Source organism: Anomalospiza imberbis, chromosome 14 (genome assembly GCF_031753505.1).
Source record: "Anomalospiza imberbis isolate Cuckoo-Finch-1a 21T00152 chromosome 14, ASM3175350v1, whole genome shotgun sequence".
Classification (NCBI taxonomy): domain Eukaryota; kingdom Metazoa; phylum Chordata; class Aves; order Passeriformes; family Viduidae; genus Anomalospiza; species Anomalospiza imberbis.
This window is the reverse complement of record NC_089694.1, coordinates 4,360,920-4,376,657: the sequence shown is the minus strand read 5'-3', so window position 1 is coordinate 4,376,657 and position 15,738 is coordinate 4,360,920. Positions and strand designations below refer to the sequence as shown.

General features: G+C 40.4%; 1 protein-coding gene across 1 annotated transcript in view; it reads left to right on the top strand.

Moving 5' to 3' along the window:
- LOC137482323 (connector enhancer of kinase suppressor of ras 2-like) overlaps positions 1–15,738 on the top strand; it is a 170,855-nt gene that overhangs the window by 131,219 nt on the left and 23,898 nt on the right. The window contains exons 15-16 of the mRNA XM_068204569.1: positions 8,712–8,746; positions 13,181–13,229. Coding sequence (XP_068060670.1) covers positions 8,712–8,746; positions 13,181–13,229 — 84 coding nt within the window. The remainder of the gene's footprint in view (positions 1–8,711; positions 8,747–13,180; positions 13,230–15,738) is intronic.

The following is a 15,738-nucleotide window of genomic DNA, read 5'->3' as shown; positions in this document are numbered from 1 at the left end:
CTCTGTTCCAAGTGCAGTGATTACAGAGGAGGGCACAGGTAAAATGATTCTTCATGGAGTGACAGAGCAGTATTAATTCTTTTATCACCATACATTTTTGGAGCAGCATTAAAAGAGACTTTTGCAGTCCTTCAGGAGATAATCACAAGAATCAGAATATCTGAGGCACTTTGTCAACTGCCTTATAAATATACAAGAGGAACTGAGTCGACAAATACACAGAGTTGCTGACACAGATTTTGTGGGTTCTTGCCAGCACAGACTCATTCACTCTAACGTCTTTCCACTTGGAATACTGAAAGAATTCTGAAAAGCCAAGCAAAAAAATGGGCATATTTATCTTGAAAGAGAGCTACCCAGAACAAAAATGTGAAATATCAAAGAACATTTCATGGCAGCTTGATAGCAAAAAGGAAAAGTAGCAGAGAGTTGTGTTCTTAGATATAAATTTAAGTTTAAAGTAGGTCAGCTCATTTCCTTAATATCTAAAGGTGTTACCAGGATTTTCATAAGCATTTTGATATATAAACCTTTTTTGGATAATGAGACCAAATCATCTTAAAACAGCTTTTGCTACATTTTTATTTAAAAAGTTGACAAAACTGGTTTAGCTTTTCTTCTTACATTTGCTCTGTGTTTTTCAATGGAAGGCAAAAGTGCAGAGCTGGTGGAATCACATTTCCATTAAATCCTCTCCTCTTAACACATGCCCAGTACAACTTCTGGATATAGCTCAAAATTCCAGGCCAGATAAATGCTTTGGGAAATGGAGAGGATAAACAGGATTTTCATCATCTTTAGTGAAGGGAAGGTGATAATGTTTTGTAATCAAACAAGGATGGCTTGATGGAAGGAGGAATTGAGCATCACTTAGCCATTGCTTAATTTTCTAAGCACTTACATAAATATGTAGCAAAAAAATCCAAAAAGGCACTTACTTAACAGTAGTTTAGATTACCAGACGTAAGAAGTTTTGCAAAATTGGTAATTGCAGAGATTCACCACTAGATTAATGCTTTGGAAGGAATGTTGATTTGGAACCTAAAATTAAACAATTAGCCTGATTTCATAAGTTGCTGGGAGGATGCAGAGTTCCCATATAAAATGGATATTTAGGTAATGCAATATTGGCAGCATGCCCAGGATATAAAATGATGCATGAAGCCATGTTGCAGTAAAATATTCCTGTCAAGAAACACTGCCCCCTTCCAGGATGTATTTATAACTCTAATTTAATTGATATGCAATGTCACAGAACCTAAGCAAGAGTCAATTACCATTAGCAAGGCTGTTATAAATAATTAATGATTAATAGAGTATCTCTTGGAACATGACTTTCTGTGTTTACCAATGCTTCACTTCTGAAGTGACATCATTTACCAGGTTGAACCTAAATATGGGCTTCCAAGGATAGAGTTAAAAGCTAAAGATGCTTTTATTTTGTATGACCAGATCTCAATCTGCAGAAAATTAACTTACCACACAGGACTCCAGCTCAGTAGACCAGATGTACCTGGGAAATTTTTCATTTTGCATTTCTGACCATAAAAAAAAAAAAAAAACCACAAAAAAATCTTGGAAAACCTTCAAGATTTTACAAAAAGTTATAGAAAACTGTACCTATCCTGCTGCCCAGTTCCATTTTGCTCTGTGGCAACCAGCTTCCATCTGAAAAGAGAATATTGAAGTTCTCATTCCAGATCCAGTCTGGAAATCCACACGGTGTTCAGCTCTGTGGTTTTATTGCCTCAGACTTGCATGGCTTTCTGAAGCTCTGAAATTCAATTTGCTGGTTACCACATTAAATTCTCCAATTGGATAATGATCTCTCATCTGGTTTTACTTGGTGATAAATGTTCTGGGCCTATTATCTACAGAATAATTGGGTTTTTTCCTTTGTAGTATCATATATTAAAAAACTGGAGAATAGACTGGAATTTCTTTCTTTTTTTTTTTTTTTTTTGGTGAATTAGAATCCAGTGTGTTTAAAAGACTTAATTTTTACCGAGTTTTAAGATCAATTCTTTAGTTTCAGTGTTCCCTTCACAGTCAAACAGAAATAATGGCATTCACTGAGAGTGCCAGACCAGGAGTCACTTTTTATTTTAAAGATCATTTGAAGCGGGATGGTGTTTCAGGGTTAGTCACTGTCACACAGCACTTGCTTAACTTGCTTTTTATTCCCTTCTTGCTGATCCCAGGAAGCTGGTAACTCATCCCCGTGGCACAGGGTGATGGAAATGCTCTTTAGCTGTTCCTGGAGCTGCAGAGGCAGCTTGACAAATGATATAAAGTTTAATGGTACATGCTGGGAATTAAAACCTGTGCAAAACCAATGTAGATCTGGGTGTTGTGTAATGGGTGCACACTGGGATGTGCCAGATGTTCCAGATGCTTTTTTGGGATGACAGGCAGTCTGAGTGCTGCTCTGATAAGTAGAATAATTAAGATAGTCTGGGAGAATCACACATATTCAGCTCCAGTGACTGAAGGAGGAGCCTTTTATTGCCAATTTTGCAGGAAATGTGCTCATGTTTTATTTATTCCTTCCTGCTCTTGCAGAAAGAAACAAAACTGAGCATTACTTTCTTCAGAGTTTTATTTCCTTTCTGAATTGCTGAATAAATTCTATCTTTGCTTTTTATTTAAGTATCTGTAATATGGAAAACCTTCTTTTCCTACCTGCAGTTATGCTGGGAAATCACTCTGGGGATGACTGTGTGGGTTCTGGCTGCTCAGAGAAGCCAATATAAGTATTTCTGACTTCTGTAGCTTCAAAATGAGTCTGCCCAGTTGTACTGATTGTAAAATAATATTATTTTTCATTGGGACTGTGCACATGAAGGCTTGAGTTGACAAGTGTCTCCCTCATACTTGAAGAGTATCCTTGAATAGAATGTCCGGTAATGTATTTCTTTGGAGTTCTGTTCAGACCTGACTCTCTAAACTACACTCTTCATTAATCTATAAACACCTCAAAGGGGGAAAAGGAAAGGTATTTTAAAAATATGTTTTACAGTATAAGGGAAAATAAAGGGAAATAAAATGTTGAGAAAGGTTCTTTTTAACAATAATATCATCAGTGTTTGAGTTTCCACATTGATTCAGAAATCAAGAACTTCATAACTGACCTGGATCCAGAAAAAAAAAAACAAAAACAAACACTAAACCAGTGTTAACCCAGAACTCAGGCTGTCCTTGATTTCTGGAGATCCAGCCCCTTGCAGAGGCTCAGGAGAGGGGCTGGAATTTTGTTTGGAACAGCCAGGTTAGGATGGATGTGTCTGCAAATTCAGCCCCGAGACAGGCTGCTCATGCCTGCTGCTTCCCAAAGTTCAGGCTGCCTGGTTGACCTGAAATTCCTTTATTTGTACTTAAATCAGGACACTTTGCACAAAGCAAATACGAGGCTGCCTTTATCCAAACATATGCAGTGTTTTCAGAAGTAATTCTGCTCCATTAGAGCATATTTAAATGATGATATTCTGCATCTTCAAACAAACCACCACCAATGCAAGTCAGCAAATGAAGCATTCATTAACCTGCTATGACTTCATGGGTAAATTGCCATTTGTAAAACATTCTGGAGTCCTCTGACTCCAGACAACCACAACACAACTAAGTTGTAGTGCATTGTATTATTTTAACAAATGAATTCATGCCTTGTTTTTGTTGTTTTGCCAGGCTACCAAAAAAAACAGTTTAGATACGTACATATATATATATATATATATAGTCTAAAGACAAATTTAACAGCTGTTTGTTAATAAATATTAGTTACAACTGATATTATTGCTATGATAACTGCAACATTTATCCTCCCGAAGACGCACCAAATAGAAATCTCTCCTTTATCACACATATATCTCCTGCTGCTTAAAGAATCAATGTGTAGGAATCCAGTTGAAACCTTTTGGGGACTCTGAATTTTCTCTCTACTCAGTGGCTCAGCCTTGCTCCCTGTCCCTTCCCCCTTCCTTCCCCAACAGGAGAACAAGGAGTGGGTTTTGGAGGACAGGAGCATTTCATGGCAGAAAGGCAGGATTTTGTGTTTGGAGAACAGGAGCATTTCATGGCAGAAAAGCAGGATTTTGGGTTTGGAGGACCCCAACATTTCATGGCAGAAAAGCAGGATTTTGGGTTTGGAGGACAGGAATATTTAATGGCAGAAAAGCAGGATTTTGTTTTGGAGGACCCCAACATTTCATGGCAGAAAAGCAGGATTTGGGGTTTGGAGGACAGGAGCATTTCATGGCAGAAAAGCAGGATTTTGGGTTTGGAGGACAGGAATATTTAATGGCAGAAAAGCAGGATTTTGTTTTGGAGGACAGGAACATTTCATGGCAGAAAAGCAGGATTTGGGGTTTGGAGGACAGGAATATTTAATGGCAGAAAGGCAGGATTTTGTTTTGGAGGACAGGAACATTTCACGGCAGAAAAGCAGGATTTTGTTTTGGAGGACAGGAATATTTCATGGCAGAAAAGCAGGATTTTGTTTTGGAGGACAGGAACATTTCATGGCAGAAAAGCAGGATTTTGTTTTGGAGGACAGGAACATTTCATGGCAGAAAAGCGGGATTTGGGGTTTGGAGGACAGGAGCATTTCATGGCAGAAAAGCAGGATTTTGTTTTGGAGGACAGGAACATTTCATGGCAGAAAGGTGGGATTTTGTTTTGGAGGACAGGAACATTTCATGGCGGAAAAGCAGGATTTTGTTTTGGAGGACAGGAACATTTCATGGCAGAAAGGTCAGCCCTGGGCAGGGCAGGGCTGCCTGTTCCCATGGGAATGGGGAAAGTGAGGAAGAGGAAGGGGAAGGAAGTGCCAGTTTTTCCTGAGCTCCCCTGCTCCCACCGTGTGCTGGCAGTGCTCATCATCCCCCATCATCACAAACTCCCGTGGGTCCCCTCCCTCTGCCTCCAGCTCATTTTCTCACCTGCCCTCTTGTTTTCCCTCAGCACAAATTTGAGCACCTCCAACTGCACATGAGCGTAGATTACAGTGGGTGATTTCCTGTCTCTGTTATCTCTCCCCTCGACAAGGGTGAGTGGAATGAAAACCTCAAAGGCCATTTTTATTTTTAGCTCAGCATGATAATTTTGAAAGCAGGTTCATTGGGTGAAAGCATCAGCTCTCTGAGGTAGAGAGATAAGTAAAGCCCCTCATAACAAGGCCACTGTTTGATTGTTTTTCAACAACTATGATATAGAGAAATCTTCAGGATAATAAATACATGAGTTAAAGCAGCAGCAGAAGAAATATTTTTTTCTTTTTTTACTTTCATTAATAATAATTCAGTAGCTAAGTATAGAAGAGTGGAAGAACAGGATGATAAAGAAGCTTTTGAATCTTTGCATCTGAATAAATGATAGATATAGATGGAATAAATATCTTGAATTTGACCACAGAGATTAGTAACACACATTTAGAATAACTATTAGAATAAACTATTAGAATAAACACATTAGAATAAACTATTCTAATTTCATTACCAACATTATTCCTGTCTCTTTCTTCAGGAAACAAGTAAATAATGAGTGTTGAATATTTTTCACACGACCTCTGCAGCTCAAGGTTCTTCTGTTCTCGGTCATTTATCTGATTTCTTTACTTAGGAGAAGAAATTCTGATTCAAATGAACTTTATTTTATATATATAAGTTATTTATAGAAGTTTCAGGTAAGTGGGACTTTCTGCAGGATTTCCTCTGGGAGAGGAGCCTCAGATCTGCTTGTGGCACCACAGAGGCCTTTGTGTCCTTTCATCTCCACTTGTGCAAGCAGAAGCAGATCCGTGGGGATCCCTGGAGCTCCAGAAATGTGGAGCTGACTAAAGAAGGCAGATAGGTGCCAGTGACCTGAATTTCACAGAATTTGTGCTTTATAGTCTCTGACAGCATGACAAGACTTGTGTCTCCTGAGCCTCCCACATGTCTGCTACTCATGAAAGTGGCCTTGTAGTAAGATGAAGTAAAGTTTTAGTTTGGGAACTAGGAAAAGACAGGGTTTTTTATGTTTGTTTTTTTTTTTTTTTTCTTTTTTTCAAATGTCACAAAGTGGTAAGAAGTAACTGCTGAAAAAAAAAATGTATAAGGTTGCTGAAAATGCAGGTAGGAGCCTTCCACATCATTATTGTCAGCATTGAATCTGCATGTAATTGCAATTACACAAGGAAATTAATTTTAGCTATAGGTAGACATTTATAGAAAAGGCAGAGTGTGGGTGTTTCCATGCATAGTATCAGAAATCCTTTATAAAAGTTGGCATTTCAAGCTGGCAACAAGATTGTTCTCCCAAGAGAGCTTCTCTGGGGAGAAAATCAGTCAAATCAGAGATGATAAATATGTGACAAAGGTCTGTAGTAATCCTGAGTGTCCACACTTAATTACAGGTAATAATCTCTGTGTCAGTCATGAGTTGGTCAGGAGCTGAGTTTTTTTCTAATAAATTAGTTATTGATAAAGACTTAATAAGGTATAATTATGTTTTTAATGTTTCAAGTCCTAATATCAATAATTTTCTCTCCCTCTGCATATAGATATTATTCTTTGCTCTTTTCTAAATTACAGCAACTAATAATCAGTTGCAATAATCTATGAGTTGTTCAATGGTTAAATCATATTTTTCTTTTTCACACTGTTACAGAGTCTTTTTAAATTTCCCTGCTACAGACTATGCTTCAGTTAATGAGACTACATTATTCAATATCTTTGGAAATTAATGCTTGGTAATGCAGAAAAATTTGTGGCGTTGAAAGACCTCTAGAAAAATGTGTTTGATTATCAGAAGCAAATTTCTCTCGAGTAAGCCTTTTTTCAGCCTAATACATGCAAGTTCACACCACACTTCCGAAATCTATCTATCAAAAGAAATCTGGAAGCCACAATCCAAGGTGATTGTATGTGACAGAAGTGGTTCCTGTGCATTTTCTTGGAAGGAAATAAATAACTGAATTCTTATAGCAGTGAAAATTTGTAATTCAGGTGCTGGAAAGAGCAGCCAGAGCAGGGTGAGGGAGGTTTAGCTCAGCTGCGGCAGGGAAGAGAGCGTGGGATGGGTCCCATTTGGGGAGAGGGAATAAACTCTGAATTTGGAAACATTTTGGTTTTACTTTGGGAGCATTTTTCAGAAGAGGAAATTAAGAAGTAGAAGGGGAAGCACTGACTGAATTAGTAGTCCCGCTTTTAGTTGCTATAATTAGAAGCCTTAGAAGTCAGAGGGATAAGAGAAGGAAAGCTTTGAGCCTTCTGGTGGGAATAAATTCTATTTTTGTAGCAGTAGCATGGGTAGTGCTGCTGTCAAAGTTCTTTTGCTCGCTTGGCCACACAATATTTTCCTGGGCTGTCCCCAGTACTTCCAGGGATGCTCAGACTGGTTTATTTGTATTTAGCAGTGCATTTCCAGCACCAAAGCAACATCTCTCAAGCAGCTATTTTGCTTTTGCTGTGTGCTGTTAACCCTTCCAATCTGCTTTGAGAAAATGTGAGTATTTCTACAGGCTATTTTCAGGTTTTTTGAAGTTCTCTAGGCTGCATTTCAGCATACTGGAGGAGAATTGAGGCATTTATGGCTCTCAGGAAAGGCTGTTAGGGTTTTTTGCACTGTCACTCAGTGGGGAGCTCCTGCCCTTGCCTGGTTTCAATAAGGAAAGTAGAGAACTCCTGCTTTTAGTGTAAGGGCACATTTCATTATTTTTCATCAGATAAGATTTGAGTGGGATCATCTTTGCAGCTGACATTTGGGGGAATATTTCAGCTGAAGCACAGTAAAAGCTGGTAACTGGTTCTGTACTGGGCTCCCCAGGGGCAAGGGGGACTTCTTGGTGGCAAAACGTGATTGTCCCCCGCACGTTCTAAAGCTGCCTTAGAAACCCTGCTGCAGAAATGCACCCTGCACACTTCCGTCCCGTCCCCTCCTGTGCTCTGAGCTCACCTGCGGCTCAGTGTTCTCTGAGACCAAACATCCGCGGCAGGCCTCGCGCAGTGGCATCAAAGCGCAAACACTGAACCTACCGAAACGATCCCTTTCCTATTTGGTTACCCAGAAAGGCAAAGATTTTGCAGATTTCCGCGTTTATAAACAAATACATCTGAATTTTGCAACCTGTTTGGGGGTGGGTTTTTTGTAATTTCATTTTTTGTAAGTTTCAATATTTAGCTGTGGGAAAAATCCTCCGTCACAAACTTGTTTTAAAGTAACTTAAACTGTCTGAAGATTTTATTTTTAACCCCAAATCAGCTGCTGCTTGCTCCATGAAGACAAGTTCATTTCCAAACCTAAGAGGAATGAATAACCAGTGTGGTAAATCAAGTTATTTAAAGCTGTGTACGAATGATGTCAAAGAAAGTTTGTCCTTCTGAAATTCTGCATTTTACATTGCAATAATTTTTCCTTTGCATTTAAATTCCCCTTCAAATATTAACACTTTTGCAAACATTCAAACAAATTTTAGCTCCCTTATTTTAAAAATTTTGATCACAATTACAGAGCATCTGAAGTTAGTTTATAAGTGCACACGCAAGTTGTTTTAAGCATGATCTTCATTTTAAAATAACTCTTAGCTGAAAATTAAAATAAATAACTGTTCCATTTCCTTTGCTTTAGAGTCAGAATGACTGTGGTTTACCTCTGTCACTCGTTTCACTGTGCTCAGAGCCCCAAGGAAGTCTGGTCTTTAGCTGTGCTTAATGTTCTTTATTTTTCTTCTACAGAGAGCAGGGGATACAGTCAGTGGAGATACTGAAAGGTAATTACTTCTGTTCTTCTATATTTAAATATATACACAGTTAGATTTGTGGATTAAACTCCATTCGTTAATTTTGGAAACTTTGTTGCAGTATTTGAGGAATAAATTTTCAGGGTTTAGAGATATCAGTGCTGATATCATTTAGCAAACGTTCATTTGCCAACATCAAACATAAATAAAAATTCCAAAGGTTTAAAAAATTCTTCAGATAAAAGTTGATAAAATATTTGTAAAGGGGAAAAATTCTACTGTTATGTTGCCCAATCGACTTTTTTACTTTTGAGTTTCAGTATTTCAGACTCGCTCTGAGGATGAAAAATGTAACGTGTGTCAAACGCAATTTTCATAACCAACAGGCAGAATGTTTCAAGGAATATCTACCTCTAATTCAGTCTGTACAAAATTACTGTTAATATTTGTGGTTTGTAGTAGATAGATTTTAAGAATGGGGTCTTCAGTTTGGCCTTTGGGTCTGAATTGAATTAATTTATTCTAATAAATTTTGTCTTTAATTTCTTTGCTGTTCATCTGGTGAAGTATCTTCACATTGCATCCAAAAGTCACAGTTAAAGGAATGTTTGAAGCAACAGCTACTTTGAATCACCATATTTTCTAATTCAGTTTAGTTGTAATCTATGATAATTATTCTTTTTATGTTTTTTCATCCTGTATATGGCCTAAAGCCATTTAAGAAGCTGAATAATTAATTAGATTTAGAGTGCTTTGACCAGTCTAAAGGATTTACAGCTGCTGATGATTCCCTTCAGGGCTATAAACATCCCTGAATTGCAGCTAGAAGTCTGAGGTGCAACACTATCAGCTGTTGACCACTTCATGCTTGATTTTCCAGGGCTGACAGCATTTTTACCTCTTTATGTGTGTTTTAAACATCACAATGCAGTTGAAAGGCAGCTGTAGTGGTGACCATTTGCTGCTGTTTCCCTGGTGTGCTGTGCATGGTTAAAATGGCATTTAACCAAATGGAGGAGCACTGTTAGCAGAGATTAAAGTCAGGTGCAGATGAAAGTCCACCTCATCTGACAACAGACAGTCCTGTGCCTCCAGTCCAGCACTTCATCACCTCAGCTAAGTGTGGGGGTTTGCTTTTACAGGAGATTAAACATATTAATATTTTAATATTAATATTTTGTTCCACTTCACAGCATCCCTCCTGTGCAGGGTTACCTGGGGAGAGTTATTCATGCTCTCTTTTGAAGTAACAACTTCATTTCACATTTTGCCTTTACCTCTTACACCTGAGTGTTCAAAACCTACTGTTTTCTGTAAATCTGACTGGTTTCATTTAGTCTCCCAGCCCCTTTAAAGGTTCTCCTGTCCTGTTCTTCTCTTCTTGTTTCTCCTTATTTTCAGCCTGACTGTGCCGTCCCTCGGCTCCTTCCTGCCTGACTTTTCAAACCCACACTCTTCCCAGAAACAGCCACGTGTCTCACCATTTCATTTCCTTCTCCACACCCACATTTTGGTGCAGCCACAAAGAAGAGATGCAGAGGGGTTTTTGTGGTGGTTTTATTTATTTATTTATTTATTTTTATTTTTTTTTCTTCCTTCTGAGCAATTTTGTTCTTCCCAGAGAAAAGGCTCCTGAGTTTTCCCAGCAGGTTGCACATGCCCGGTTTGGCAGGGACGTTGCCATCCAGATGGAACATCCCTGGTGGACAGGACAGGGCATCTGCCAAGAGATACTTTCCAGGGACATATGACTTGATGAAATTTTGGGAGACTTTCACAGCAAAAGGCTATGCTTTTATATTCTTTTATAGAAGAACCCTTCTCCCGCACATTTTAGATCTCAGGCCCAAAACATGACCATATTATATCTTTTCAATGTGTTGAAAAATGTTTCAAGAGGCAGAATTATATCACCTTCCTAATGACCTTATTTAAAGTGATTTATACAGCTTAAACCAAAATAAAAACTATTTTCAGATATTTACCCCCTAGAGTTAGGCTTTGGGGACCAGGAGATAAACTGTGTAGATAGACTGACATATTTGGGTGAAATATCATTACCTTCAATAACTGAAAGAGGGGATATTTAGGTGGGATATGCAGAAATTCTTCTCTTTGAGGGTGGGGAGGCCCTGGCACAGGGTGCCCAGGGAAGCTGTGGCTGCCCCTGGATCCTTGAAGTGTCCAAGGCCAGGTTGGACAGGGCTTGGAGCAACCTGGGATAGTGGAAGGTGTCCCTGCCTATGGCAGGGCATGGAATGGGATTTAAAGTCCCTTCCACCCCAAACCATCCTGGGATTCTGTGATTTCAACATACAGGGACCTGTAGAGCTTCTGTGATATTTATTATAGCATCCTTTGCTTTAGGAAAGCCAAGGAGAAGAAGGTGTTTCTTGCATGTGGTAGAACCTCCCCCAGGCTGCAGGGAGCTCCAGCAGCTTTGTGAGAGCTGCGAGGCTGCAGGATGACCCCGAGAACACAGAGCTTTTTCACTCTTCTGATGAGGAGAGCATAGAGCAAGGCTGGCAGCTCTGTCACAGCCTGGAGCAGAGCAGAAATGAGGAATCTGTGCCTTACAACTCTGGGCTCCCCCAGACTTTGGCGCCCAAACGCCTCACAGCTGGCCCAGCTCTGTGCACAGGGCAGGAGCTCCATCAGCCCCTGGTGCAGGACACTGTCCCTCACACAAAACCTCCCTGCCTGCCAGGCAGACCTGAGCTGCCCTCACAGCCCCTGGGGCTGGAAGCTGTGACCTCACTCCTGAGCAGGAGCTGTGATTTTGATGCTGGAGCAGAGGCTGGGCAGAGTTAAAGGAATAAAGTGGGGATTTATTAAAAGGACTCCACAGGCTACACCTTGGGCAGTGCAAGAGCCCAGCCAGGGCTACACCCTGGGTCAGGAGTTTTCACACTTTTAGAAGTTCTGGTCCATTTCCATGTTGGGGTTCATTGTCCAGTTCCAGCTCCAGGCTGTGCAGTCCCACCCTCCCAGGTTGCTCTCCTTAATTCACTGTTTGCACTTTTTGGGCTGAAGCTGCAGCGGTGTCCTTGGTTCTGGGGCTGGAAAAGGATTGTTGTGTGTGCCTGAGCTGTGAGGAGAGCTGCTGACACTTTATCTGGAGTTCAGAGTTATTCACCAATGCAGCACAGAGCCTGGAAAATACGAAAGCTAAAACTGAAGGCATCAGTTTAGGCAGTGGCAGCCCGCAGCTGGAGGGGGAATCCCTGGGTGTGTGGGTGCACTGAGGTTTTAGGAAGGCAAGCTTGTCCCTGAGCAGCAGCTGATTTGTCCCCCTGTTTGCCAGGAGCTTTGCCCTCCTGGGGGTTGTTTCACAGACGAGGAGGAGGTAACAGGCACCCAGTGAGGAATCACTGCTGAGCTCTCCTGCAGACACCTGACTGTGCATAGCAGGGCTCTCCCTGGTCTTTGATCTTCACTGCACTTCAGGAGAATTTTTCCCAGTAATAGGAAGCCTCAACACCTGTGGGTTCTGGCCAGGGGTGTGTCACGTAGCTGTGACATCCCTGTGGGGACCTGGGTGCAGCCAGCTTCCCTCAGCAGCCAGGGGAGAGAGGCAGAAAATCTGCATCAGTCACACGGGGCACAGCTGCTGCTTGGATGAACATTTTGCTGAATATTTGCTTTGTTTTCGTGTGAAAACACTGCTCCAGTTCTTTCTCATAACACATTTTGTCTTTGTAAATAATGCTTAAAGATTATTTTAATCACGGTCACGGCGGTGTGCTTTGGAAATTACTTTTTTTTACTTGTAGTTAATGCAGGAGAGATAAGAAGAGATAAACACTTTAAAAATAACTTTCAGCCTTGACATTTTTCTGTCAATGTTGCATGTTCAGATGCACCTGTACTGCAGAGATTTACAGGTGCACCTGAGTTGCTCGAAGCATCAACAGCCCGGAGCAGAGACCTGAGCCAGGGATTTCAAACCTCACTACAAAATACTCAATAATTAATCTGCAGTGAGAATTTACTTGTTGCAACAGGAATATATTATATAAGAGATGGAAGTTCTAGTAACCGAAATGTAAATCATGGATCCGGATGAGGTGATTAAAAACGCATTCCTGTGACCAGGTAGGTAAATCCAAAATGCTACATGTGTGTATTAGTCCAAGTTCTGAAAAATAGATAAAAAAGACAAATCTGACCCTGATTCAGTGTCCTATTTCCATCATGGCCAATACTGTTTGCACTGGATGAGGGAAGGCCTCTGGTGCTGCTGCCCTGCTTTGTTCTCCAGTCTTTACAGAACTTACATATATCAGAGATGGTATTTTGCACTTTAATGTGTCTGTGGCATCCTGTAGCAAAATCTTATAGAACTTTGTGCTGCAGGATGCTGTGGTTATATTTAGAAATTCACAAAGTGTCTGTAAGCACTATGTAATCAGTTTGGATTTTTTTCCCTGTGGTTATTTGACATCCTTCTTCTGTTTGTCCTAGATATGCAAGTTCTGCCATTGACCATCCAGGAAACACATCTATGAGGAAGGTAAGGATTTATAAATGTGCTTTAAATAAGCAAAAACCTCCTCAACTGTTCAATTCATTGCTATAGTTTTAAAAGATACCCTAGATATCCCAAACCTTGACATTTGCCTGTGTTATGAAAGAGCTGAAAACAAAAATCTAGGAATGATTTCCATGTTGAGGAAAGCGGGTGCTGCAACCACAGCAGGTCAGTGTGTCTGCAATATGTTTAGTTAAATTTAGGAACTTAGGAATTCAGTTAAGTTTAGGAACCTTGGTGCGTGTTCTCAAGTATGTGATGGTTTGGGAAGGAGAATCACACACCTGTTGGGCTGGAAGGCACTTCTGGAGAGAGGCTTACTCTGAAGGTAAAGCAAAGTTTGAAAACTCTTAGAATATTTAAATAGTACCAATGCTATGAAAAGGAGATTGGGGATTAAGATTTTCAAATATTTTTGTGGTACCAGCTTTGAGCTCTCCATTTTCAATGGAAAATAGCTGTAAAAAACCTGGTTTATTATTATTTCATACAAAGGACAAGCAACAGAACCTTCATTTGTAGACTGTCAGTTCTTCATTCGGACTTGGCACTTTTTACACTGATTAGGTTGGACAGGGCTTGGACCACCCTGGGATAGTGGAAGGTGTCCCTGCCCGTGGCAGAGGGAATGGAATGAGCGTTAAGGTCCCTCCCAACCCAAACCCTCTGTGGCTGGGATGACTCAGTTCTAAACAGTTTTCCCTAAGAACTCCTGAGGTTAAAACCAGTGGAGGTTCAAGCAACCAGTTTTGCTTTTCATTTAGTGTTTCTGTGCCAGCACCTCTCCGACCCCCTGATTACACTGAGATCTCCTTAATTTACCTTCAGCAGCATTCAATTCTACCTTCATCCACTCAATTCTAGCTCTTTTTTCCTTTCATTTTTCGCTGGGCTGGCTTTGGGTGGGGGTGGCAGGGTGTGCACTCCCTGACTGTGGCCTCGTGGTGTGGTTTGGAGATAAGAACTGAAACTCTGACAGCCCCAGCGAGTTCTCCATCATCCGTCTGTCTCCCATAGCAACTCTGAGTCATTTGGAGTTGTGAGCTCTGCTTCCTTACAGTGTTTGCCACCAAGTTAATTATATTATAGTGCTTCTTTTATCTCTCAGAATGTGGAGTTTGAATTTTTACGTTAGCAGTGCTAATTAACTACTGATTCCCAAGGTATTGCAAACCTTTCACTTTCTCCAGTTTCCTTGGTTTGAATACATTCTATGTGTGCATAAACAAAACAGGAAGAATAATTAGCTAAGCGTTTTAGAAGAAGGGTATTTTTTATTTCAAAAAGATATTTTCACCTCTCCCTTGATTTGTTGTGCTGTTTCTTGCATTATTTTTAAAACTTTCATATTAAATGATGAATACCAGTTTCTGGTGAGTATCTCCTCTAGACGTTTCATTTGTCTTGCAGTTCTTTAAATTTGCCCACATTTCATTATAGGCTTTTATTCCATCCCTACATTTCTCTAGCCTAAACTGGGGGAATCATTGGTGATGTCTTTTTCAGGAACACACCTGCTTTGCCCTAATGCATGTCTCTGGAAAAAGGAACATTGAGCAGATTGTTCCAGCCCCAGCCACCACAGAACTCCAGGCGACACACCAGGACAGATCAATATTGCTGCTGTGATTTGCAGCACATCCACAAACCCCCCAGAGCTGCTGTGCACATTTGATACCTTCTCTCAGAGTTTTGCCGTTTCATTTTCTGGATTTTGCCACATTTCCTCCAGCACAGGAGCATTAATCTTTTCCTGAACAAAGAGACACATCGGCAGAGATGAAGTTAAACAAGGGAGATGTGCTGAGTTAGTGGACGCTACACCCTCCCTCACTGAGCTTCCCCTGCCAGAATTGTCACATTCTGTGGGACATTCCTGTCCTGGGAGAGCAGGCTGAGGTCAGGAGAGCACAGAGAGCTGCGGATCCCTGCAGTCCCCACAAAACCTTCCCCTCGTGAAGTGCTAAATCAGGGTTACAGACAGGGCTGTGTCTCTCTGGAGCTGGAGTCTTGTTTCCACCTGATTATTTTCTAGGTACTTAAGCATTTATTCATTGGTGGCAAATCCTTACCAGTTTTTGAGTACTATCCCTGGTTTTAGGTTAAAATAAAGAGATGCTTTTAGGGTTTTGTTTTTGTTTATTTTTGGGGTTTTTTTCAGAATCTGTAGCAATTTTCTAATGCTGCCACAAGTTTTTTTTCTTCTGAGACTTATTCTGTCAACCACCAACCTAAAAAACTTATTTATGTGGTGGGAAGAGTGTGACTTTGACGCGTCATTAGGCGCATGATTTTGTTTATAATGTTTGTGGTGGATATTTCTGTTTAAATGCATATTTTTGTAATTACTTCCTTGATGCAACAAACTTCAAATACCAGTCAGTTTATCAGCTCATTCATGGGAGTTTATATCTTTAGTTTTGAAACTACTGCACAGCTATTCATGCCAAGAATCCCTGATGCTTTCGTTGCAATTGTAATTAATATTTTT